Source organism: Myotis lucifugus, unplaced genomic scaffold, assembly GCF_000147115.1.
Source record: "Myotis lucifugus unplaced genomic scaffold, Myoluc2.0 scaffold_0, whole genome shotgun sequence".
Lineage (NCBI taxonomy): Eukaryota > Metazoa > Chordata > Mammalia > Chiroptera > Vespertilionidae > Myotis > Myotis lucifugus.
This window is the reverse complement of record NW_005871048.1, coordinates 31,073,794-31,100,859: the sequence shown is the minus strand read 5'-3', so window position 1 is coordinate 31,100,859 and position 27,066 is coordinate 31,073,794. Positions and strand designations below refer to the sequence as shown.

General features: G+C 37.2%; 2 protein-coding genes across 9 annotated transcripts in view; one reads left to right on the top strand and one right to left on the bottom strand.

Annotated features, from left to right (window-relative positions):
* Window positions 1-9,409, top strand: part of RASA1 (RAS p21 protein activator 1) — a 123,340-nt gene extending 113,931 nt beyond the window's left edge. Inside the window, exons 22-26 of the mRNA XM_023752301.1 lie at window positions 1,933-2,000; window positions 3,381-3,469; window positions 4,994-5,071; window positions 7,195-7,329; window positions 8,341-9,409. Coding sequence (XP_023608069.1) covers window positions 1,933-2,000; window positions 3,381-3,469; window positions 4,994-5,071; window positions 7,195-7,329; window positions 8,341-8,424 — 454 coding nt within the window. The 3' untranslated portion in view covers window positions 8,425-9,409. The remainder of the gene's footprint in view (window positions 1-1,932; window positions 2,001-3,380; window positions 3,470-4,993; window positions 5,072-7,194; window positions 7,330-8,340) is intronic.
* Window positions 9,410-9,847: 438 nt separating this feature from the next.
* The window catches only part of CCNH (cyclin H), a 33,221-nt gene continuing 16,002 nt past the window's right edge, over window positions 9,848-27,066 (bottom strand). For 2 of the 8 annotated variants that reach the window (XM_023750088.1, XM_023750090.1), the window contains 5 exons: window positions 21,652-21,722; window positions 15,203-15,314; window positions 15,059-15,117; window positions 12,058-12,118; window positions 9,848-10,154 (listed from right to left, as the gene is read on the bottom strand). In XM_023750088.1, the coding sequence (XP_023605856.1) occupies window positions 10,073-10,154; window positions 12,058-12,118; window positions 15,059-15,117; window positions 15,203-15,314; window positions 21,652-21,722 (385 nt within the window). In that variant the 3' untranslated portion in view covers window positions 9,848-10,072. Of the gene's footprint in view, window positions 10,155-11,336; window positions 11,410-12,042; window positions 12,119-15,058; window positions 15,118-15,202; window positions 15,315-21,651; window positions 21,723-27,066 lie in introns of those variants that run through there. The other 6 variants (XM_023750093.1, XM_023750101.1, XM_023750098.1 and 3 more) reach the window with 6 other exon arrangements.

Here is a 27,066-nt window from a genome sequence, read left to right as displayed (position 1 = left end):
GCTAATATGCAAATCAACCAAACAGTGGAACGACCAGTCGCTATGACGTGCACTGACCACCAGGGGGCAGACGCTCAATGTAGGAGCTGCCCCTTGGTGGTCAGTGTGCCCCCACAGGGGAAGCGCCTCTCAGCCAGAAACTGGGCTCACAGCTGGCAAGTACAGCGGTGGCTGCGGGAGCCTCTGCCACTTCCCTGGCAGTCAGATATCCCCGGAGGGCTCCCAGACTGCGAGAGGGCACAGGCCAGGCTAAGGGACACACACACACACCACCACCACCACCACTACCACACCCTCCCCCCACAGGTGCACAAATTTTGTGCACCAGGCATCTAGTTTTGTTAACACACTGCGTACCGCTCAGGAGTTTTCTCGTGTTTCGTGTGCCATCTGTTATGGACCTTAGATGTCAACACACTGTCTTGTCCACTGTGGGGCGCGGTTACAGTGTTTTGGCCAGGTTCAAGCCTCCGACTAATGAAAGGACAGGGTCCTCTCACTGCCACGTGCAAGTCCCAGCTGGAGGGCAGGGCCCTCCCAGCACAACCATAGCCAGCAGCTGTGGTTGTAAGCTTGAACCTATGGTCCGAACACGTAGCCCCATACGCAGTTTTACGCAGTTTTACGCAGTACCATACGTTAAAAAAGTACTAGGAACTTTAATTGTTTAATTGTTTTTGTAAATAAAAATGTTATAATTGTTGAAAAACAACACCGAAAGTGCATTATGATCTGTAGTTATGATGATTTAAATAACGTGCAGTTTGCCCAAAAACGTGCGGTCCCTGGCCTATGTCCAATGTGTGAATAATGCTTGTCTTTATAAGAGGCAAGTAAGAGGTCAACTGTTAGTGTGTATTCCTCTTAAAAGGAAATTAGAGAAAAATTGTCTACATGAAAACATATACTCTATCAGTAACTGAAGGTGGCAAGTTAGGAAAAAGCTAAATAGCTTGCAGTCTTACATAATATATTGTTCTCTAAGAGTAAGATTAACAGGTAAAAATCATATATGACAATGTTGTTAAGCCATGTTCTTTAACATTACTTTTTGGTTTTTATTATTTTGTAATTTGAGAACATATTTTTTAACTTGAGAAAGCTTATCTTTTTCTTTATGGCCATAAAAGCTTTTCAGCATCCTATTATATATTTGTTAATTTGTCAAGGATTCACCTATTCCCTAGTACAATGGATTCTTATTTTCAAATGACTTATCAACAGAATCAATAGAATGAACTTAACTTATGTCAGACTTTACTGGGTTGTTCTGTTTAAATACAGAAAGAAAATTGAGAGAATGTAAGTTTTAATACCTTTCAGAACTATGTATCCATATAAAGGTTTATTTGTGCTCCTGTAATTTTTCCAGAAATTCTTAGTGTTTTTAAGGACACTGCTTTCTCAAATTAAATTAAAAATGTACTACTAGCTTGGAATAAATAAACAGTAGCCAAGATAGTAAGTACTATAAATATAATTTAAATCTGCCCAACATAAACCTAAAATTCCAAAATTGGGAAAAGTGAGTATGTATATATATATATTTTTTTAATATATTTTATTGATTTTTTTTACAGAGAGGAAGGGAGAGGGATAGAGTGTTAGAAACATCGATGAGAGAGAAACATCGATCAGCTGCCTCCTGCACACTCCCTACTGCGGATGTGCCTGCAACCAAGGTACATGCCCCTGACCAGAATCGAACCTGGGACCCTTCAGTCCGAAGGCCAACGCTTTATCCACTGAGCCAAACCGGTTAGGGCAAGGATATATATGTTCTTAAAGTAAGACACTGTTAGCTATTTTCTTAAAGCTCTGTTTGTGGTTCCCTATATTAGTTCAAAGTTCATGGTTCTATGAGTATTACAAATTTTTATTTTTTTAATGTAGTAGTTTTCTAAAAAAATAAAATTATTTCCTCCCATTCAGTGGTTTTGTTTTTCTTCGACTTATCTGTCCTGCCATCCTGAATCCACGGATGTTTAACATCATCTCAGGTAATCAATTTTTGATACAATTTTAAATTAAAAAATTAGAATAAAACTTCATTCTATTTAATGAGGTTACATGGTTTCTCTTTACCTTTTCTTGCCATTTTGTTTCTTTTACCCTTCTCATCTAATGAAGCCAGAGATGGCATGATTAGATACATACTGCTTTTTTCTCCATTTCTACTTGTGTCTCAAACTCTTATTACAGTGCCTTTTTCCTATCTGCATCTTGTCCTTTTCATGCTGGGGAGAAGAGCTTTCTGTGTGCTATAGTTGCAGTAGTGCTCTGTGAATACTTAAAGTGGCTCTTTAGAGATTTTCCATTAGGAATTTCTTATCACCAGTTATATAATGTTTATCAGCCGTTTTTTAATTCCAATAAACCAGATTCAGTTTTGCTTATTACCTGTATGTCCATTATGTAATGACTTGCAGATGTTGTACGTGATATTTGTGACTCAATTTAATAATGAGCCATTATTAGAATAAGGAGTCTGAACCATTTTTATCTTAATGATTTAAAGCTTAAAGTTGTATTAAAAATATTTAGGATTATCTTAATTTTTACCTTTATAGCCACCCAATTTCTGTTATTGTCTTCTATCATTACTAAAATGGTTAAATCTATGGTCTATTAAAATTTAAGGGTTTAGAATTCTTTTGGAGAGATTTACTTATCTGAATGTTGGCCTCTGAACCACTAGGCAATACTATCTATAGTTTATAGCTTGAGATACAAAGAGTAAAATCTAGTAAAATCAGGCATTCATACACCCTATAGGTTTTTACTATTAAATTTTAGTAATTATCTTGTTTCAGGGCTTGTATTTAATAGGTACTTTTCATTTACATCCTACTATGTATATTCTATAAAGAATTGTTTCCTGACTAATCTTTAACATATTTTAACAGTTTATGAAATTGCATGTTTTTCTCTTAAAAATAGAGCAGGGGTTATCCCAGACTGAGCTTTACAGTGAATTATTTGGTCAGTGGGCGGTTGGAGCGGAGAATTGCTCGGAATGCAAATTGCTAACCTGAGTGGGTTGAAATTAGCTTTGTGAATTGTCACGGAGGTTGTATAGAGTGACAGGTTTTCTGTTGGTTTTAAGAAAATAAAGCTTTGAGGTATTCTGAAACATTCATTTGTTGGGAATTGCTGAGTTGCAAAACTAGAAGCACTGATAAGTGCTTCAACATTTTCCCCTTTTACTCAAGTTTTTTTGAATTGTAGAGGTCACATATTTTAAAAAAAAATATGAGTTCTGAATGGGAGAACATTAGTATTTTAACAGGAAAGAAATATTAATGTCCTAAATTTATAATGGTCTTACCTGGAAGTACTTTTGGAGTTGGTCTCATTAGCTCTGCCCAATTCTCTTATAGATTCCCCATCTCCTATTGCTGCAAGAACACTGATATTAGTGGCTAAGTCTGTACAGAACTTAGCTAATCTTGTGGAGTTTGGAGCCAAGGTAAAAACATTTTTATTCTTTAAAATATTCATGAATGAAACTTGACATAAAATATAGCTTAAGTAAATGTACAATAATGGGTAGTTCATAAAGAGAATTTATATTTTTGTTGATATGTTATTTTAAAAATTGTTTTGTTTAGATTTTACATTGTAAATAATGGAATTTTTAAGACCACTATTCTAGCCATTATAGAAAACTATATTTTCAATTTTCAGTATAGAAAACTGTATCTTCAATCAGTCAGCATATGTTAAATGCTTGCCAACCCATCTTTAAAAATTTATTTCACAATAAACATTCACTATAAATTTTAAAACTTGGATGAACTTTTAAAACACCCATGTGTGATCCCATGACTGAAGACTGTTAATATTAATATCATGATAAGGATCATACTATATCACCTGCTGTTGTCATAATGTAACAAACTTGCTGTACCTGAAAATATTTAACTTTTATTGTGCTTAATGATTATTTAGTATGCCACCATGTAGATAGATGTTAAATAGTTCTCTAATAGCTATTTAGATGGCTTCCAATTTGGCACTATCATAAATATTGCTGTAACAAGTGTCTATATGTCTTTCCTTCCAAACTCATCCAGTTACTATCTTTCTTTTTTTAAAAATATATTTTATTGATTTTTTACAGAGAGGAAGGGAGAGGGATAGAGAGTTAGAAACATCAATCAGCTGCCTCCTGCACACTCCCCACCGGGGATGTGCCCGCAACCAAGGCACATGCCCTTGACCGGAATTGAACCTGGGACCCTTGAGTCCGCAGGCCGATGCTCTATCCACTGAACCAAACCGGTTAGGGCCAGTTATTATCTTAAACTAACTTTGGAATAAAATTACAAGACTTTTTGCTCCCCACAGCTTTGATGAAAAATAGGCATAATGATACTTTGGTGTTTCATTACTCTTACAGAAATTGAATGATTTTTCATGTTTATTTCTTGGAATTAATGAGGTCTTTATCTCATCTCCTTATTGAACGTATTGATTTTAAAAGTGCTTGAATTAATACTAACCTCCTATTTTACAACATAGCATATAAGATTTTAGTATGAAGAGCAGTTTGTATGTCTGGCTTAGTTTTTGGATTTATCTAAGTCATACATATTTTCCTATTATAGTCCTTAGCACACTGTATTTTAATTCCCTACATTTTCGGCTAGATTCTACCCTCAGGGTTGGACCCATGTTTGTCTTGGTGCTTGACAAATAATAGTTTCTTAGAAGTTATTTTTGAATGAATTACATATGAGCAGTTTGTATCTGCTAGGCTATGTGTTCTGATTTGTTCTCATTCCAGAATTTATTTTTTCATTTAAAAATTCCAGTTCACTAGTATAACTGTTTGCTTGTATCAGAATGAAAATATTGTCACTGTGAACATGTATTGCTACTGATGGATACAGATATATAAGAATTCTTACCACATGTATGTTTTGTTATATAGATCAGACAGTGTTTGTTTTTGATGCATATAAAGTGAGTTTTTTGTTTATATTTTTAGGAACCCTATATGGAAGGTGTCAATCCTTTCATCAAAAGTAACAAACATCGTATGATCATGTTTTTAGATGAACTTGGGGTATGTATATAACTTTTTAAGTACTTTGAGACCTATAGTTATTCATGTTTATTTCTTGGAATTAAAGAATTTATTTAGAGTAAACTCATTTTAGCAACAAACTTTTAAAGAGACTTTCTATCCAGAACTAAAAAAACTGCATACTTTTGTTTACCTTCTTAAACAAAATATTTTGACTATAGTTTTAACCATTTATTCTTAGACTAAATGATTTATACCAAGCATACATTATTGGGGCTTTTGGATTTGTGTCATTTTCTAGTTTTTCTTTCATTATTCTATTAGTTGTTTCACCTTACTATTGTGACATTCTTTTGCTACTTTTAAGTAAATGGACTGGAGAATGAATATTCTTATGGCTTTCTAGGAATAATATACATGGATTTGGAGTTATACTTCAGTTAGTACGACTACCTATACCTTACTTGGGCCTTTATAAGTAAAATAGTGATTATGAAATTAAGAATGGGGGTTTTAAAGAAAATAATTTCTAAGACCCTGGATTTCTTATTCTTAGTACAATTTAGTTATAAATTTTCAGATACTGACTCAATTTAAAATCAAATAAATGTATTTGCTATTCAGTTCATATATATAGAAACCAAAAAGGGAACATATATATGTGAATTTAGACATGGTATTAGGGAATGCTACAGTAGGAAAGTGAGATGCTCATGTTCTGCCTTAATGCATTCAAATTCAGTTAAAACAGAAAAACAACAACTATACCACTATGCAGTCAAATCTATCAGGACTGCTTGTGGGCCCCTAGTTTTCAATTTCAGGTATAAAAAAAATACTGTAGAAATGACCTATGCTGTAAATAATTTCTTATGAAACAAAGGAGGGCAAATAATTGTGTTCATCATGTTTCCATATGTGACCTGGTAAGTTTTGAAGATAGAAGTACTTCTAGTTTCTAAGAAATCTAGCTGGTCAGTGGTTGAAAATAATATTTAAGAAGCTGTGTGAAAACTGTTTATCCAATATTTAAGGCTAGCTCATTTTATCTTAAGCCACATTTCTAGGTTTTCAGATTCATGGTTGGAACTCCATTTTCCATAATCATAATTATCTACAGTTCAGCTTTCTCTACCACTTTCCTAGTAATGCCACATGTGTAGTCTAGCCTTTCAAATTGCTTAGAATCCCAGTGTTCTAATACTCTTCCATTCCTTTTCTTCCTGTATAAATCAAATTTAACTTTCAAGACTCACCTCAAATCTCTCCTTCAGGAAGGCTTTGCTAAGCCCTAAAAAACTGAAATTCCTTTTGCATGTCTGTGATATAAAATTCTGTATTGCTATGATCAGTTTAGTTTTGTCATATCAACTAGACTGTAAGCTCTCTCAGGGCAAATACTAGTGTCTTTCATTACTGAGTCATTTAATAAATAAGAATGAATTATATTCTAATTATTTCTTTATACTATAGTAAACAGTGTTTTGCAGTATTTAGGAATTGTATAGCAAATATTGTCACCATTCTGGAGCCCATGTCATATTTTATTCTGAGGCTGAGGCTCAAAATATCAGTATTTAGTGTTAATAAAGTACTATCAATGTCCTATAGTGACTGTTACTTTACGAACCTTATCTGAAGTACCATAATTAACACTGATCATATTTATTCACACATTAGCAAGTGTTTTGGGAATAATCCACAGATAATTAACTATAGGCTTGACATTCTTCTCACATATGCTGATAAATTTATATCTTAATAATGAGATTCAGTCTGAAAGGAATTTTAAGTTTAGGTTGCATTTAATCCATATTAGCAACCAATACAGTACTTACATTTTTTGGCATGCGTTCCACATTTAAAAACAAAACAAAACAAACCTCTATAAAGTTCATGAAACCCGTTTATTTAGAATAGCAATAATAATGCACAGTGTTCAGCCATGCTGTGGAAGAAAATGGTTTTGATGTGAATACCAAGATCACAAAATCTATGTTTAGCGGAATTAGCACTGAATATTACATTCCAATAAGTCCTTAGGATTTTAACAGAAATTTAAAAGGATATTATGTGCTAATTCTATTATAACCCATTAGGATCTTTTCAGAAGAAATTTTAAGATTTATATTTCTAAATGCAGTTTTATGATTTCCTTAAAGAATGTACCTGAACTTCCGGACACTACAGAGCATTCTAGGACTGACCTCTCCCGTGACTTAGCAGCATTGCATGAGATTTGTGTGGCCCATTCAGATGAACTGAGAACGCTCAGTAATGAGCGTGGTGCACAGCAGGTAGGTTTTTGGCAGTCTTCATTAACAGTAACGATTCTCTGAGAGGTAATAAGTAGCTGAGTTATGGTCAGCATTTTTATCAGTTATATTTACATTTTAAAGAATGAACCATAATCCCAGTAAGGCTCTCAGTAGACAGGAATAATTGGCTCAGAGTATGTATTTTTGATACTGCAAAATGTCAAATCTTGCTGTTTTATATAAATTAATGTTAACTCTACAGAAAAAATGATACATACACTTCAGTGGCATGTGTGAAAATGGGAAATGAGCTAATAAGTCAGCAGTGATGTGGCTTTGTCTCTCACACACTGTACATGGGCAAGTGATTCACAAACAGAATTATTCAGGAAGTTTGATAAAAAATATTTCAAGCTCCAGATCCAGAAATTCTAGATGTGACATTGGAAACTGCGATTTCTAATAAGCTCTTCCAGATTAGGACACTACATTGGCCAACCATTTGTCAGGGACCTTATAGGACAAAGGACTGAGTTTTCTTCAATCTGAGATTCTAAAATCAAAGTTTAAGATAATAATCTGGCTCATTAAGGTTCTAATCACTTTAGAAACTTGGGTAGAGTATGTACCATGGGCCTACTAATATGCCCATGGCATGCATAATGTCTCCTTGCTATACTGGGGCTAGGTTTATTATTACTTAAATCTTTATTGGAGGATTTGGCCCAATTAAAACTTTGTAAGACAGGTAAAGGTGATATTTGTTTTAATTTTAAGCCAAATGTAATCATGATTCTTTAAAGTAATCACTATGCTACAAGCTGATTGCCCTTATGTGATCTTATTGGGCTTAAGATGTATCATTCATAAATCTGTGTTCTGGACTAAGATATGAGAATGCCAAACACACGAATGAATTTATAGTCACTTTAGTGTACAAAAAGTCTAACTTAACCAAAATATTATGACTAAATCTACTCAGAAATTTTCACAAGTTACCAAGCTTTCCTTCATTTACTAATTATTTTCATACCGTTTTTCCTTGTCTAGCATGTACTGAAAAAGCTTCTGGCTATAACAGAACTGCTTCAACAAAAACAAAACCAGTATACAAAAACCAATGATGTCAGGTAGCAGCCTTCACCCAAGTGTCTGCATGGATTCAGCATGCCAACATGGTAATTCACATCAGTATGTCTCCTTTGCTCTTGCCAAAAAATAGCACACCTTTCCACATTCCAGTGATGTGTGAGCTATGCAAACAAAACCCTAGATTCTGCTGGTGGATAATTGTACCAGCAGCTTTGTAAGCTATCTGTGCAGGATATTTGCACTTTTTCCACATATGGAATCAATCTTTACCAACCTCTGAGCCTTGGTGTACAGATCACCTTTCATACAACATATGACTGTACTTTGAACTTTGAGAATATATTTTCAATACATCCAATTGCCAAAGTTTTGCTGTCTCTTGGGAAAAGAACTATGAAATCAACTGACAAGAAAAAGCATTCTCTGTCGAGTACAACTGGATTGCATACTGTTCTTACTGTAACTTCTTCCTGACTAGGAATATGACCGTTTGACTGTTATTTGTTACAGTTTCCAGAATTTGCCATTATAATAGGAACAACCTTTGCTGTATACTTTTTTTTAAAATACTGTGCTACTTCTCTTGCTAGAACTGTTGAAAGAAAATCTAGATGGAACTATTGCTCATCAGCTTTATTTTTTAAACATACCACTTATTTGTTCAAACTGTATTTAGATCTCATAATGCTTTTGTTAAATGTTTACAACAGTAAATAGTTTAAATTCAATAAATATTGGTCATTGTACTGATCGATGCATGTTACCCAAACATTTTAGACTACCAATTTCTTTTGTGTTAAAAAACACCTAGAATGCTTTTTGTTGAAAGTATTCAAGTATTCATTAATTCCAAATTGATTATGCAAACAACCTCATGAGTCACTTAACAGCTATCCATCTTTGAACTTCTGACTACTTGTTGTATCTGCTGGGTATTTAGTTTGTATAGTTTTATTTGCTTCTGTATGTGTATCTTTGTGAAGTATTCACAAGGGTTAAGTTAAAATAAAACCAAGGGATATTAACTTAATTGATTACTTCTGTCTAAATACAGGTAAGCATTTAATTTAATTTTCTTCTTTGTTTAGAAACAGTTCAAATTTAGTATTAAAGCAAGGCCCAAAGAGAAGATGAACCTTCAGGTCATTTTTTTTTTGCTAATGGTCTCTTTAGAAGGATCATATTAATTCATTCACTCCTATAATTGTATAGGGGATAGGTATTAAGCAGCATATCAAAAGTGGATGAGACAGGAACCAAGGGAGATTATTAGGAAAATCATTTCCCACACTAAAGAAATTTCCTAAAGGCCTACATTCCAAGAGCAACATTTTATTCTATCCCCCTGATTAAAATGTAGGAAAAAACAAAGTGTTAAATATGAGGGTTTAAAAGATTTCTGTGGAGGCAGCTAGCCCTGGTATAGCTATAATCACAGTTGAATAATGACAGAAAACTCAGCATACCCTGTACTATACCTTTTATTAATGTCAACTCAGTTCCACTTTTTCTCTGTATCATATTACTTTCCTTTCCCTCCCTCCTGCTTTTCAGCTGGATCACCACAGTAGTATCCAACTTGGTCTCCTTCCAAAAACCTAGTGCTAGGCAGTTTGGTTCCCTCCCAGTCTCTTAAGCTTCAATAGGAAACTTGTTATTTACCTTTGCAGGCCTTGCAGTAACTAGCTGGTCAATGATGAAATAAAACCTCTAAAACTGGGTAGGAAAATTTGAAATAAATGTGGACCTTGCTTTGATGCCAGTTTAGTGACCTAAAAGAGAAACAAGGTATTGGTGAACAGCTTGCAATTCTGGCTAGAGCCTAGCAGCACTGGTACTTAACCTGGCCTGGAGGACTGTCAATTTGGGCTCCTCCACTTTTGTAAGTCACACTTCATAAATTTTATTCCTTTCATTCTAAAAATAAACCAAAAAAGCTCATACCTAAAATGAAAGGAATTATTAAAGAGAAGAATACATGTGCAGTAAATATTGTGTTCAAATACTAAGATGTAATTAAAATGGTACCTACACTCCTATAGAAAGCGCAGCCATGGATACATTGACAATGAGGAAAGGTATGTATCCATAAAACACAGATTCAGGGCAGTTGAGTTTCTCAGAATTCCTTCAACCCAGTTTTCCAGAAGAAATCTGACAAACATCCATAAGTAAGATTACAATTAATAATTAAACAAATGTTATTAATAGCCAACATTTATTGAACACTTAGTATACAGAGGCATTATTTTCCCCTGGGGAAAAAATAGGCACAGAGCTTTAGTAATTTGCCCAAAGTGGAGGTAGCCATGATTCACACCAAAGTAATCTGGTGCTAAAGTCTGTGCATTTATATCTACTTCTTTCTATTTAAAATAAATTTCTAGAATAATATACTTAATCTGAAAATTTTCTACTAACTGTAACACATTTATATGGTAATCTAACAGGTTAATTATAAAACTGAACATACAATTTGCTGCTACCCAACCTTTAGGTTTTTAATCTAGACAACTACTAAAGACTGCCTGTTTGATTTCTTTTTAAGAAAACCATTTGGAGATGTTTTCAGTTAACTAATTGAGGGAAAAAATACCTGGGTCACTAGCTTTCATACATTCTGTAGTTAAGTGGTAACATAGCTAAGTACATCAGATGGCATTTGAGAAACCACATATAATGGTGCCTTTTTTCACAAGGGATGTTTGCTTATTTGCCTATGTTGTTTTAAACAAAATGCAGTAAGTTACAGCTTTGGCTACTATAGGAAGACTAATTTGATTATTAGTCATGGGGGTGGGTGCTATTCTGGGTCCTTTGAACATACCTTATTTTACATCAAGCTACCCTGGAAGGAAAAACTTTCAAATAAATAAAAAAACTTTCAAATAAATAAAGTTTACTGTCCTTTGATGCTTTCACATTATTTCATTTTTAAAGAAATTTAAATGCCAGATATGTTAGCATTGACAAATCAATTTCAAATGGTTAGAGAGAATCTACCAGGTCATCATCAGTCCATTCTTCATCATCAGTCCATTCTTCCTAAGAAGGAAAGAAGATGCAATAAGCATAACCAATATTGTTTACCTCCTTGCCTCCCTTTATGAAAATGTTCTTTTAATATGCTGATTACAGAAGGTAGATAAATCAGGAATATTTATAGTTAGTTGTTTATAGGCATGGTCCCACAGACTACTCTGATGACAGGACAAAGGTTATAGTTCTGACCTTCTGCCTCTGATTATTCATTTATATCTGACTTGCCAGGTTACAATTTCTTTTTAAGGACAGGAGAAGAATCCTTGGAGACTAAAAATGTATAGCATGTATGTCTATCCCTGCTGCTTTTAATGACCATAGGAAGGATTCTTCAGCAAGTAACTATTATACTGCTTCAGAACACACTAAGGCAGAAGTGAGAAAAATCTCTAATAATGGACTATGTACATGGAGGAGGATGCAAAAAAGTATGAATGCTTTCTAATACACACACACAAACACACACATCTATATATATGTGTGTGTGTATATATATATATACACACACACACACATACATACATACATACATACATACATATATAATGCTTGCACTCTGGAAGAATAAAATCTTAATAGTATGGTCATACCAGAATGCACAATAAGAATAATAGATACCTTTGGGGAACATACCTCCTCATGTTTGGATTTCTTTGAGACATAATCATCATCTTCATAGCCTTTCCTCTTCTTCCTGTAATTAGGCAACCATCAAGAAGCAATGTAATAAACGGCAACATAGTCTTGCTAATTTATTTTATAGTTATATGAAACACAATTTCTGAAAACAAAGCCTGGATACATGGAAAGAGATGAAGAATTATAAAGACAGTATCTTTCAAATTAACCCTTAAATTCAATGTAATTCTAATTAAAACCCTAACAAAATTTTTCATGGAACTCATCAAGTCTAAATCTGAAAAAGAAGTAAGTGTGGGGACTGTATCACAGTTCTCATCAAAATATCATACATAAAAGCTATGATAACTAAAAGTGTGGTATTAGCAAATACTATAACAGATGAACACATTTCGTACCACTCAGGAGTTGTCTCGTGTTTCGCGCGCCATCTGTTAAGGACCGCTCACCAGTGTTCTCGTTTTTCACGCCCATGGAAAAAGGAGCGAATCTAGATACTTATGTAAATTTTGTTTGGTCCCGCTTCATAGAGGAAAATGTTTTACGCAGTACCATACGTTAAAAAAGTACTAGGAACTTTGTTTAATTGTTGTTGTAAATAAAAATGTTATAATTATTGAAAAACAACACCTAAAGTGCATTATGATCTGTAGTTATGATGATTTGAATAACGTGCAGTTTGCCCAAAAATGTGCGGTCCCTGGAGTATGTCTTAGAGATTTCTATGCGGTACGCAATGTGTTAAAATGGTTAGATAGGTAAAACAACTATATATAGGAATTTAATCTGTAATAAGGCAAATTATGAAATATTTAAAAATGGCTGTTACAACAGGTTATTTGAAAATATGAGATTTCTACCTCAGATCATTCACAATTCTAAACGTTTTTAACAGTTGAAAAGGCAAACTAGGTTAAGAAAAGGTATTTAGATATAAAAGCATAACGCAAATGATAAATTTCCTTACATGTCACAAAGTGAAAGAAACAACAGAAGAAAAATAGGTGTATAATAAGTATATAAAATATAGATCTACAAATCAAGAAAGTAACACCAGAAAATTGAGCAAGGGTTTTAAATAAGCAATATAGAAGAAATACAAATGACTGTTAAACATACAAATGTTAATGCCTCAGAGTAATAGGGGAAATGCAAATTAAAATACTAATTTTTTTTCATCCAGACAAGGAAGAGTTAAAGATACTATTAAAAGTTGTATTATATGTGTGAAAACATCGATAAAAAGAGAAAAACTTTATTTCATACACTAATAGAGGAGAAAAGGCTGGCAAAGGTGACCACTGTAAGTTACCTCTGAGGACGAAACAGGTTTCGCTTTTGGTCAAAGAGAATTTTGGTTTACCTGTACTGATTGACTGACTTTCATAATGATGATACAGACGAAAACAAATATTTTATCCTAAAGTAGTGCTTACAAGTGTGGTCCATTAACCATTTCCAGTGTGCAATAAATACAGAAACTAAGCGTGTGTTTAGAAACTTTTATAGAAATTTGATAAATTATGACTATCAAATCTAATAAAATTTAAGCTTGTATTATGTCTTTTTTACTCATTTTTTAGTAATTTGTTATATTTCATAAACATATAGGTCTGTAATGAATTAAAAACAACAACAGTCCTTTACAGTTTGAGAAGCACCCTTCAAGTCCACATAGAAATGTAGAATCTGCTTAGCACAGTACAAAGTGGGTGGTAAATTTGAGTAAGATGTAAACTCTGGCAATTATGAATTTTAGGCTATGGTCCATTCAATTAACTAGCTAGAAGGGTAAGATTAATAAATTCTATTGTTTAATCCAGAGGTTGAAAAATTTTGTGTTGAAGGGACAGATAGTAGATATATTACTCCTTGTAGGCTATAACCATCAGTTTCTGCCTCAAATACCCAACTCTTCTTCTATAGTGTGAAAAAAGCCATAGACAGTATGAAAACTAAGTGTGTAGTTACGTTCCAATAAAACTATTTCTAAAAACAGGTAGTGGGGCTGGATTTTGCCCATGGGCTATATAGTTTGCCAAGCCATAGTTTAAGCCCATTTCAAATCTCTTGTAAAAAGAAAATTACCAGTGCTGCAATTCAGTAATCCCCCCTATCTATGGGGGGTGGGTGGGTGGGGGAAATTGTTCCAAGACCCCCAGTGGATGCCTGAAATTGCAGACAGTACCAAACTATAGATATTGTTTTTTCCTATAGATACAAACCTATGATAAAGTTTAATTCTAAATTAGGCACAGTAAGAGATTAACAATCTATAATAATAAAAGCATAATATGCTAATTAGACCAGACAGCCAAACCTTCCAGACAAAGCCAGGGCTGCAAACCGCCGTGGGAGGGCTGAGCCCCTTGCATGAATTTTGTGCATTATTAGTAACTAATAAAATGTAATAACATACTGTAATAAGTTATGCAGTCTCTCAAATTACCTTATTGTACTGTACATACAGTGTGGATATGCTGGACAAAAAGATGATTCACGTCCCAGGTGGAACAGAGTGAGACATTGCATGATTTCATCATACTACTCAGAATAGTACACAATTTTAAAATTTATGAATTATTTCTGGAATTTTTCATTTAATATTTTTAGACCACAGTGGACTATTTTTACTCATTGAAGTCAACATTCTTTTCTTCTCTGTAATCATTCCTGTTAGTTACCAATGAAACCCAGGAGTGAAATCAACCAATTTTAAGTTCTATGCTAAGCCACAGTTTACAGTTTTTCTATTCCTATAACCTGACCAGATTCTCGACTGTTTAAACTCCTAAAAGATTACATTTATGTAGATCCTTCAATTTGCAAAGCATAAGGATCCTGAATATGGTGATTTCCACATACAGCCTACAAGTCACTGAGAGACATTATGGGTATTCTTTATGGCTGCAAAAAAAGGTCTAACAGCACGTTTTACTATCGGTTCCATCTTTAATATAGTTTACCTCTGAAAGAAAATATGCCATTTCCCTACCTAGAGTAGTTAAAATAAGTTTGGAACAGTATACTTGGTCCTCAGACAAGATCTTAAACCTGCAAAAAATCCAAAAATTAAAAGGGCAAGGAGTTCAGGGAGTCCCATTATCTATTTTTGAATAACACTCTCCCAACTACTTACGTAATTACGTTAAGTGCAAGCTCAGCAGAATGACATCTCTCCAACTTCTGCTTCAAAACAGCAACTTCTTCAGGTCTCGGTGGTTCATATTTCTTTACCAAGTTTCTCATGCCTATGCGGAGAAAAAAATTAGCCCATATAATAAAAGCCTAATATGCAAATTGTTCAACTGGGAGTTCCACTGCTCGCTATGACGTATGCTGACTACCAGGGGGCAGCACGGAATGTGGTGGGTGCCAGCAGTGGGCGGCAGTGAAGGTACTACTGGCTCCGATGACAGCGGGACTGCGGCAGGATGGTGGAGTAGGTGAGCTGGCGGCACTAGGCCAAGGTGGGTGGGAGCAGGGGCTCAATCGCCCCGCAGATGGTGACCGGCAGGGGACCCAGCCCCAACTGATCGCCCCACAGGTGGGATGGTGGAGCAGGTGAGGGGGGGGCGGTGACAGGCCACAGCGGGGTGCCAGGCGGGGCTGCAAGCCTGGGAGCACAAGCTGGGGCCCAATCCCTGCAGGCCACCCCGAGAGACCCCACCCAGGCACGAATTCGTGCACTGGGCCTCTAGTACTAGATAATAAGCCTTGTTCTCATAAGGTAGTAGAATATTTTTTCACATTGTTATGGAACAAAACACTCTTGAAATGATGTGATTCTCCTTTTCAGGATGTGTACTCTGCATTTTAATATAATGAACACCATACTTCTAGCTCAAATAATTATAGCTGCCAGCGCTTATGCTATATTACATATAGCATAAAGATAAGCATGCCCTACAATATAGTATTTTTTTCAAATCCTATTGTGCTCAGTTTTAAAGCTTTTTATAGTAATTCCTTCATGATTTAGTCAACATGCTTTCCCTGACACCAACCATATTCATAACATTCTATCCTGGGTCAAGAGTGTACTTATTAACAAAGGAAACCATCTATAATCTATAATAATCAATAATAACAAAAGCATTATATACTAATTGGACCAGACGTCCTTCCAGAGGAAGCCCAGTTCCTGGGTGCCTGCCGACGGCCGGAGAGAAGCCCGGGTCCCGGGTGCCAGAGAGAAGCCAGTGCCAGCAGCTGGGGGAAGGGCTACTCTTGCATGAATTTTGTGCATTGGGCCTCTAGTTATCCTGTATAATAAAAGCCTAATATGCAAATCAACTGAACAGAACGGCTGGTCACTATGGTGTGCACTGACCACTAGGGGACAGACGCTCAATGCAGGAGCTGCCCCCTGATGGTCAGTGTGCTCCCACAGGGGGAGCACTGCTCAGCCAGAAGCTGGGCTCATGGCTGGTGAGTGCAGTGGCAGTGGCAGGAGCCTCTCCCGCCTCTGCTGCAGGCAGGCGGTAAGGAGCAAGGGGTCCTGGACTGCGAGAGACCCGGACTGCAAGACGGATGTCTGACTGCTGGCTTAGGGGATTGGGCCTAAGCTGGCAGGAGGACATTCCCTAAGGGGTCCCGGTCTGTGAGAGGGTGCAGGCCAGGCTAAGTGACCCCCCCTTCCCCCCAGTGCACGAATCTCGTGCACCAGGCCTCTAGTTACATAATATGTAATGAAGGAAGTGTAGTAAAAATGTATTAATTGATGATTCTCTGCTTTAATAAAATATATAACCCATGTAATGAAACATCAAGAAAACAAAAAATGTCCTTTATAGGCTTAAAGCAAACTACTATGTCAGTGACTTTATAATTGCAGAAACCTCTTCTACCTAAACTGTTTGTTATCCAACAACAATAAATCAAATAAGTATCAAAATTTATAAAGGAAATGATGAGAGATCCAGGGCTTATTATTAGCCAGCCACATGCTCCAAATGGGTGACGATTCCACTGACTTATTTCATAATGCAAATAAAGCAGTGTTTTCAACTGAATTAATACTGTGACTCAATCCCCAGGATAGTATCTTGGTTCTGCAAAAAGATGGATAAGATACCTTAATATTGTTAAAGTTCTGAGTATTTCATCAAGAGCTATTCCTATTTCATGTTAAAAGAAGGGGAGTAAAATTAAGAAGAAATCAGCAATAAAACTGTCAGCTATAAAATGATCACAGTTTATTATCTATTAGGCCCCTTCTAACTACTAAATTCCATGTTCCAATTTATAGCTTTGGAAGTGAACCCTGTAGTAGTATAACTGAAAACCTATAATTTATAATTCATAAATCAATTAAAAGGGGGAAGTTCTTAAGATCACTTCAAACAGATAGCAAGAAATAATGCTTCTGGGATTCCGACCAAGATGGCGGCATAGGTAAACACCGGAGACTGCTGCCGCAAACAACCACTTCAAAAATACAACTAAAAGATGGATCGGACATCAACCAGAACCACAGGAGGGCTGGCTGAGGAGAGACTCTTCAACTAGAAGGAAAGACAACAGCATTCCGAGGCTCAGAGGCGGCGCAGTGTGGAAAATTTAAAGGTACGGAGGTGCGCGCGCAAAGCAGGCTGGTGGCTGAGGGCGCGGTTGTCGTTTTCAATCAGGAGGGAGCCTCAGACTCAGAGCTCCAGATCCGGGCGAGTCTCTAGGGACCCAGACTCAAACGGGAGAAGCGGGACTGTCTGGCTACAGTCCCTCCGAGGTTTGCAGCGGTTGCTGGGACAGAGAGGCAGAGCCCCTGGGGACGGACTGAAAGCAGCCATAACTGCTCCCTCCGCCCGCCCTGTGGATCCCGTGCGACCCGACCCGCCCAAGCCCTGCACAGAGCCATTTGCCGGATAGCCTCAGGCAAAGGCTAGATTAGCACCTCTCCAGAGGACAGAAGTTTTCCCACAGCTGATTCTCGCAGCCAGTCAGCCTGGTGGTCAAATCCCTCTAGTATTAACTACAACAATCAAGGCTTAACTAGAACAAGACTGCGCACAAAGACCACAAGGGGGTGCACCAAGAAGGCATAAAAAATGCGGAGACAAAAAAACATGACAGAAATGGAGGATATGGAGCTAAAAAACGCAATTTTGAGGGCTTGCAATAAACTTGAGGAGAGCCTCACGAAAACTAATGAGACCCTCGATGCTACGATAAAGAAACTAGAAAGTAAGCATACACGGACTGAAATAAAGAATATTATACCGAATAGCAGACCAGAGGAGCGCAAGAATCAAGCCAAAGATTTGAAATGTGAAGAAGCAAAAAACACCCAACTGGAAAAGCAAAATGAAAAAAGAATCCGAAAGTGTGAAGATAGTGTAAGGAGCCTCTGGGACAGCTTCAAGCGCACTAATATCAGAATTATAGGAGTGCCAGAAGATGAGAGACAGCAAGATATTGAAAACCTATTTGAAGAAATAATGGCAGAAAACTTCCCCCACCTGGTGAAAGAAATGGACTTACAGGTCCATGAAGCGCAGAGAACCCCAAACAAAAGGAATCCAAAGAGGACCACACCAAGACACATCATAATTAAAATGCCAAGAGCAAAAGACAAAGAGAGAATCTTAAAAGCAGCAAGAGAAAGACAGTCAGTTACCTACAAGGGAATACCCATATGACTGTCAGCTGATTTCTCAACAGAAACTTTGCAGGCCAGAAGGGAATGGCAAGAAATAGTCAAAGTGATGAATACCAAGAACCTACAACCAAGATTACTTTATCCAGCAAAGCTATCATTCAGAATTGAAGGTCAGACAAAGAGCTTCACAGATAAGGAAAAGCTAAAGGAGTTCATCACCACTAAACCAGTATTATACGAAATGCTGAAAGGTATCCTTTAAGAAGAGGAAGAAGAAAAAGGTAAAGATACAAATTGTGAACAACAAACATGCATCTATCAACAAGTGAATCTATGAATCAAGTGAATAAATAATCTGATGTACAGAATGAACTGGTGATTATAATGAATCAGGGACATAGAAAGGGAATGGACTGACTATTCTTGGGGGGGAAAGGGGAATGGGAGATGCAGGAAGAGACTGGACAAAAATCGTGCACCTATGGATGAGGACAGTGGGTGGGGAGTGAGGGCGGAGGGTGGGGCGGGAACTGGAAGGAGGGGAGTTATGGGGGGGGGAAAGAGGAACAAATGTAATCTGAACAATAAAGATTTAATTAAAAAAAAAAAATCTTTGTGTGCAGATTAAAAAAAAAAAAGAAATAATTCTTCTATGTCCTGAAGCATTTTAAACTTTAAAAACATAAAAATTATACCCATTTTCTATTATCATCTAAGATCCAGATCTTCAATCTCAAATTTTACTGGTTTATTCAGCATTTAATTAAACTACAAATTTAATTAACAAGGACATTGGCACAAAAAGTTTTGGGGAAAAATACAATTTACTTTTAATCCTAAAGAGTAGCCAAGTAGCCATGAGCATTCAGTGCCACAGACAAGAATGAAGAACAGATGGGGGGCTGGCTAATCCAGCCAAATCCGTTAAGTGGAGGTTCTACTCAACCCCTAGAACAGTTTCTCAACATCAGCACTATGATAGTTTGGGCTGGTGAATTCTTTGTTGTAAGGGGCTATATTAGTTTCCTGAGGCTACTATTAAAAATTGCCATAAACTTAGTATGGCTTAAAATAACAAACATATCCTTTCTTAGTTCTGAAGCCCAAGAATCTGAAATCAATTTCACTAGGCCACAATCAAAATGTTGGCAAAGCCACCCTCTCTCAGGAGGCCCCGGGGCAGGGGTGGTGAACCTTTTTTATGCCAAGGGTCATTTGAATAATTATAACATCATTCACCAGCCATACAAAATTACCAACTTAAAAATTAGCCTGCTCGCACAATTTGCAATAGCTAAGATTTGGAAACAGCCTAAGTGCCCATCAGCAGATGAGTGGATTTAAAAAAAGTGGTACATCTACACACAGGAATACTACGCTGCTATAAAAAAGAAAGAACTCTTTCCATTTGCAACAGCATGGATGGACTTGGAGAGCATTATGCTAAGCGAAATAAGCCAGTCGGACAAAGATAAATATCACATGTTTCACTCATTTGTGGAATATAATGAACAGCATAAACTGATGAACCCAAAAATAGATCCAGAAACAAAGACACATCGAACAGACCATCAAACCTCAGAGGGAAGGCAGCGGAGGGTGGGGAGGAGGGTAAGAGATCAACCAAAGGACTTGTATGCATGCATATAAGCATGACCACTGGACACAGAAGTAGGGGGGGTGAGGTCATGTGTTGGCGAGTGGGAGCAGCCAGGGAGAGGTCAATGGGGGAAAAAGGAAATATATGTAATATTTAAATAATAAAGAATTTAAGCCGAAACCGGTTTGGCTCAGTGGATAGAGCGTCGGCCTGCGGACTGAAAGGTCCCAGGTTCGATTCCGGTCAAGGGCATGTACCTGGGTTGCGGGCACATCCCCAGTGGGAGATGTGCAGGAGGCAGCTGATCGATGTTTCTCTCCCATCGATGTTTCTAACTCTCTATCTCTCTCCCTTCCTCTCTGTAAAAAATCAATAAAATATATTAAAGAAAAAAAAAGAATTTAAAAAAAGAATTAGCCTGCTGTATTTGGTCAAACATTTAATTAATTCATCTCTAATGCCTAGACAGGGCTAGGCCCTCCAGCTAGACTATCCCCACTCCTACCCCAGGGGGAAATTGATTCCTTCCCATTTCCAGCTTCAGGTGGCTACCAACATTCCTTGGCTTGTGGCCATAATACTCCAATTTTCAAGGCCAGCATCATCAAATCTCCCTCTGCTGTCTTCACATTGCCTTCTGTGTGTCACACCTCCCTCTCTGCCTTTTTTAACAAGGACTCTTGTGATTGCATCTAGGCCTTACCTGGATAATCCAAGATAATCTCCCCATATCAAGATTCTTAACTTTATAACATCTGCATATATGTTAAGATTTATAGTCTCCAGGGATTAGGACATGAATATCTTTGAGGCAGATATTTTTCAGCTTTCCAAGGGACTTTACTGTGAGTTATAAGATATTTAGCAGCATTCTTACTTCTACCTACTAGATGCTGATAGCAGCCACCATCACGCCCCAAGTGTGACAGCCAAAAAGGTCTCCAGATATTGCAAAAATAGCAACCAGTTGAGAACCACAGTTTTTGTAATATTAACTAACAAAATGACTAGCAAATGACACATGCTAACTAACTAGTTAAAGCTAATGTATCTATAAAATAGAAGCTCCAAATTTAAATATCCCTAAATTTAGTTTCCTATAGATCTTTTTCAGTGCCTATCACATATTTGGTTACACTTTAAAAGAACCGTTTTAAAACTTAACCCTTTCTAAATCTGATTGTATTTTTACTTTCTTAAGTTCTATATGTATAAAAACTGCTTTCCGTGTATCTTCTATTTGTTCCCCACAAATATATCCTTCATGCCTCCATGATACAATAATTCAATGACAGTAAACATAAACAATCTGTTATCTCAAGTTAAATATTAAGATATTTTACAAAGTAACTTTGTTATAGAATATTTTATAAAGTTTTCTTTTACTTACTTTTCATTACATCTAATAACTGTGACAAGCAAGTTCTGTTCTCTTTCAGCATCAGACTTTCTGATAAATAACTGGTAAAAAAGGAAAAAAGTTGTAATCTATTAGACACACACAGCATCTTGAAAAAACCTGACAAATTATTTTCCTCCATGTTCATTTCATCATCAAGGTCAATTAAAAATTTTTTTCTTATTGATTTTAGAGAGAGAGAGGGAGGGAGTTTGGAAGGAAGGGAGGAAGAAAGGGAAAGAGGGAGGAAAAGGGCACAAAACACTGATTTGTTGTTCCAGTTATTTATGCATTCATTGGTTGATTCCTGTATGTGCCCTGACCTGGGATCAAAACAATAACCATGGGTATATGTATCAGGATGACGCTCTAACCAACTGAGCAACCCGGCCAAGGTTCATCATCAAGGCAATTTTAAAATTAATTTATTCACAATGTATTAAAAAACAGTAATTTGAACTCCACAAAGCTATAATGTATAGCTTTTATAGTCTTACTGATTTGCAATTTATATTACATTAAAAGGTGTTTAATTTCTGTAATATATAAGCTTAGAGGTATGAAAATAACAGTAGCAACAGTTATTACATTTAATGTTAAGTGTTTAATATATAAAGTTTATGAGTCTGAACCTCATTTTACAAATGAGGACTCTAGTAACAGACAAGTCATGACGATGTAAATTGCCCAATATAAAGCAAAGAAGTTAAAGAGGTGGAACCCGGCACAAGTGAGGATTTTCTCTCCTTACTACCAAGTCCATGTTAATTACAGTTGTTCCTGGGACTTAGCTATTCCAACCAGTAAGAATATCATCCCATGCCTTACAATTCTATTACATCTTATTTACACTGAGTCCAAATCAAAGGTATTAATAGTTTTTCATGGATGAATATAAAGCTCAATTACCCATTTTTTTTTAGAACCAATGACAGTAGTATGAAAGTGTAATCTTTATATTTAAAGTGTTTACTCTGAGGTTTTATGTACCTGAATTTGATCTATAATTGATAACAGCCCAAGTGAACAGATTCTTAAGGCATAAGTAACATTTCAAAGATAAACACAAAAACATTAATTCTTCTCTTGGGTAAAATAGTTACAAAAATAGATTCTTTAAGAAACTGTGTTGAGATATGTGTTTTAAACTATCCAGATTATTTAAATTATATTAGAGGTTTTGTTTGTTTTTTAATTCAGGGGAAGAGAGAGGAAGAGAAAGATAGAAACATCAATGATGCGAGAGAATCACTGATTGGCTGCCTCCTTCATGTCCCCGCACTGGAGATCGAGTCCACAACTGAGGCATGTGCCCTGACTGGGAACTGAACCTCGACCTCCTGGTTCACAGGTCAACACTCAACCACTGAGCCATACCAGCCGGGCAAATTATATTAGAGTTTTGATAATTAAGTTTAATATTAGATTTTCATCATCTATTGTGGGAGATAACTTCAGATATAGAAATCAGTAACTCCCTTTACAACTAATATATTACTGGTTATCAGTAATTAAAAACAATTTGTTTTCCTTTTCCCCTTTCTTGTAAAACTCCTTCTTAAGTATAAAAATAATGCATTTGGGTCTAAGAGTTAGCTGACCACATTCTTTAACTCTGAAATTTTTTTAAGTTAGCAACTTTTAATTTCAATTTTGAATTAGAATTTTAATTTTGATTTAAAAAATTCAAAGGCAAGCAAGAATATCTAAGCAGTCAAACTAGGAAATAAGAAATAAAGCTCTAAATCCAATAAAAAGAAGAAAACCTAAAACTAACAACAGAACATCCTCTGAGTAATAATCTAAAGCATCCAGAATATAACAATAGCACAAGGGCTTTCTATCCCTTTTTGAAATCAGGAATAATGTAAAAGCAATTATCTTACTCTCATTCAGGGTGGCAGAGTAGGTTAGCATTGTGCCCGCCTCCTCCCACAACCATATAAAAACTACAATAAAATTATAGAACCATCATAGAAAACCATCTTTAGAACAGGATAGAAAACAGAAGCCACATCAAGACTGGTAAAAGGGATAGAGATGCAAAATGAGCTGTTCCGTCACCCAGGGTGTGGCAGTTAAGAATTAGAAGGGAGACTTCCATTCAAGATGGTGGAGAAGGTAAACATGGTACTTGCATCCTCCCAAAACCACATTAAAATTACAACTACAGAACAACCATCATTGAGAGCCATGTGAAATCTAGCTGAACATAAGTCCTATAACTAAGGACATAAAGAAGAAGCCACCTTGAGATTGGCAGGAGGGGCAGAGATGCAGAACAGAGTGGTCTGCACCCCTGTGTGGTGATTAAAAATCACAAGGCATATCTTGGCTGTGGAGGTCCCAGTAGGAATTAAGGAGTCCTAGCCTCACACTAGGCTCCCCAGCCCAGAGTCATAGTCTTGGGAAGAGAAGACCCAATAACTTCTGGCTGTGAAAAGCAGTGAAGACTGTGGCTGAGTAAGAGGGAGGGCTGCTGGAGTCCCAGGCTGTCCTCTTAAAGGGCTCATGTATGGACTTACTCCCTGAGATCCAGCACTGGGGCAGCAGTTGGAAAGGCACCACAGACATTCAAGAAGGAACTGAATTGTCTGGCTTTGGGGCAAGGGCTGGAGGGTTAGCTTTCTCCCACAGAGAGTGCAGGCAGAGGCTACTGCTCCTTTGCTGAGCCCTCCCCCTGCAGATGCAGACAGGCACCACATCTGAGTCTCCATCAACGTGTTTAACACTGTGCCCTGGAAATTTCCCAAGACCTGCCCCACCCTACTTGTTGGCCCACCCAATCGACTTCCAATGGCTTTTCCATATACACATCCTGTCTTGGCTTATGATCTGGATTTTCCTATATTCTCTCAAAGGTTCACAAACCCCAAACAAGCAACATCTGGCCTCAGCATGCTGCTTACCTCTTGCTAAGTGGGCACTAGCAGCCAGACTCAGTTCACAGCCTGGCCTCTCCTGGGCAACTCCAAGCCCAGCACAAGTAACATCATCTACATATCTTTTTGAGGCTCATGCTGGGTGGCCTTGGGCAGAGCACAGATGGTAGCTGACCATGGCCTACACCAGCCGTGGGCAAACTACGGCCCGCGGGCCGGATCCGGCCCGTTTGAAATGAATAAAACTAAAAAAAAAAAAGACCATACCCTTTTATGTAATGATGTTTACTTTGAATTTATATTAGTTCACACAAACACTCCATCCATGCTTTTGTTCCGGCCCTCCGGTCCAGTTTAAGAACCCATTGTGGCCCTCGAGTCAAAAAGTTTGCCCACCCCTGGCCTACACCTTCCAGGAGGCCCCAGAGACAGTGCAACATGGTAGCTAGCTTCAGACCATGTTGAAGTATCACCTGACTACTCCACAAGTGACACACTCAAGGGGCGGACACTGCTGGCACCAGAGCTCTCTGCTGAAGCAAATTCTGCTCTATAGGGTCAGTCCCTGCATAGCGGCTCCAACACTGTAGTTGCTAATCGGCCTGGGAGTTGATCCCTCCCATTCACAAACCAATAGCAATCAAAGCTCAACTACAACAGGAGGGTGTACACAAGTCACATGGGGTCGCACTTGAAGCACCCAGCTCAGGGGACCAGAGAGGCTGCACCACTGGTCCCTACAGGACACCTACTACGTAAGGCCACCACAGCAGCAAATCTACCTAAATACATAGAAACAAACACAGAGAGGCAGCCAAAATGGTAGACTAAGACACATGTCCCAAATAAAAGAATGGGAAAAATCTCCAGAAAAAAGAATTAAATGAAACAGAGGCAAGCAAACTACCAATTACAGAGTTCAAAACAATGGTTATAAAAATGCTCATTGCATGCAGTGAAAATTTCAGCAGCATAAAAAAGGACATAGAAACCATAAAAAAGAACTACTAAGAAATGAAGAACATAACAACTGAAATTAAGAATATACCAGAAGGAAATCAACAGCAGATTAGATTAAGCAGAGGACCAAATCAGTGATTGGGAAGGTAAGGTAGCAGAAAACACCCATTCAGAGCAGCAGAAAGAAAAAAGAATTTTTTTAAAAAAAAAGAGAAAATAGTTTAAGGGACCTCTGGGCCAATACCAAGTATAACAACACCCTCTTTTTAGGGGTACCAGGAGGAGAAGAGAAAAAGCAAGGGACTGAGAACCTATTTGATAATGACTGAAAACTTCCCTAATCTGGTGAAGAAAAAAAGCTCCGAAGTCCAGGAAGTAGAGAGATGAACACACCAAGACACATCTACTTAAAATCCCAAAGGTTAAAGACAAAGGGAGAATTTTAAAAGCAGCAAGAGAAAAGCAGTTAGTTACATACAAGGGAGCTCCCATAAGACTGTGAGCTGCCGAAACCGGTTTGGCTCAGTGGATAGAGCGTCAGCCTGCGGACTGATAATGACTGAAAACTTCCCTAATCTGGTGAAGAAAAAAAGCTCCGAAGTCCAGGAAGTAGAGAGATGAACACACCAAGACACATCTACTTAAAATCCCAAAGGTTAAAGACAAAGGGAGAATTTTAAAAGCAGCAAGAGAAAAGCAGTTAGTTACATACAAGGGAGCTCCCATAAGACTGTGAGCTAATTTCTCAATAGGAACTTTTTCAGGCCAAAAGGGATTGGCACAAAATATTCAAAGTGATGAAAAGCAGGAACCTACAACCAAGATTACTCTACCCAGCAAAGCTATCATTTAGAATTGAAGGACAGATAAAGAGCTTCCCAAACAAGAAAAAGCTAAGAGATAAAGGAGTTCATCATGACCAAACCAGTATTGCAAGGTATGTTAAAGTATCATCTTTAGGAAGATCAAAAATATAAATGAACTGGTAATACATACATACCTATCAACAATTACTTTAAGTGCAAATGGATTAAATCTCCAATCAAAAGACTGATTGAATGGATAGCTGAATGGATATGAAAACAATACCATCACATGCACTGTCTGCAAAAGACTCACTTCCGATCAAGAGACATATACAGACTAAAAGTAAACGGATAGAAAAAGACGTTTCATGAAAAAGGAAAGAAAACAACGAAACAAAAGCTGGGTCAGCAATATTCATACCAGACAAAATAGCCCCTAAAACAACGGCGATATATATAAGAGACACAAAGAAGGACCCAGTAATTCCACACCTGGATATTTATCTGGAGAAACTCAAAACACTAAATCGGAAAGACATATGCATCCATGTGTTCACTGCAGCATCTATATATATAAAAGCCTAAGTGGTCGTCCAACTGGTAGCTATGACATGTAATGACCACCAGGAGGCAGAGGCTCCGACCGGTAGCTATGATATGCACTGACCACCAGGGGGCAGATGCTCAACATAGGTGCTGTCCAGCTGCGGTGACTTGGCAGCTCCAGTTCTTGGGTGATGCACCCGGAACCAGAGAGG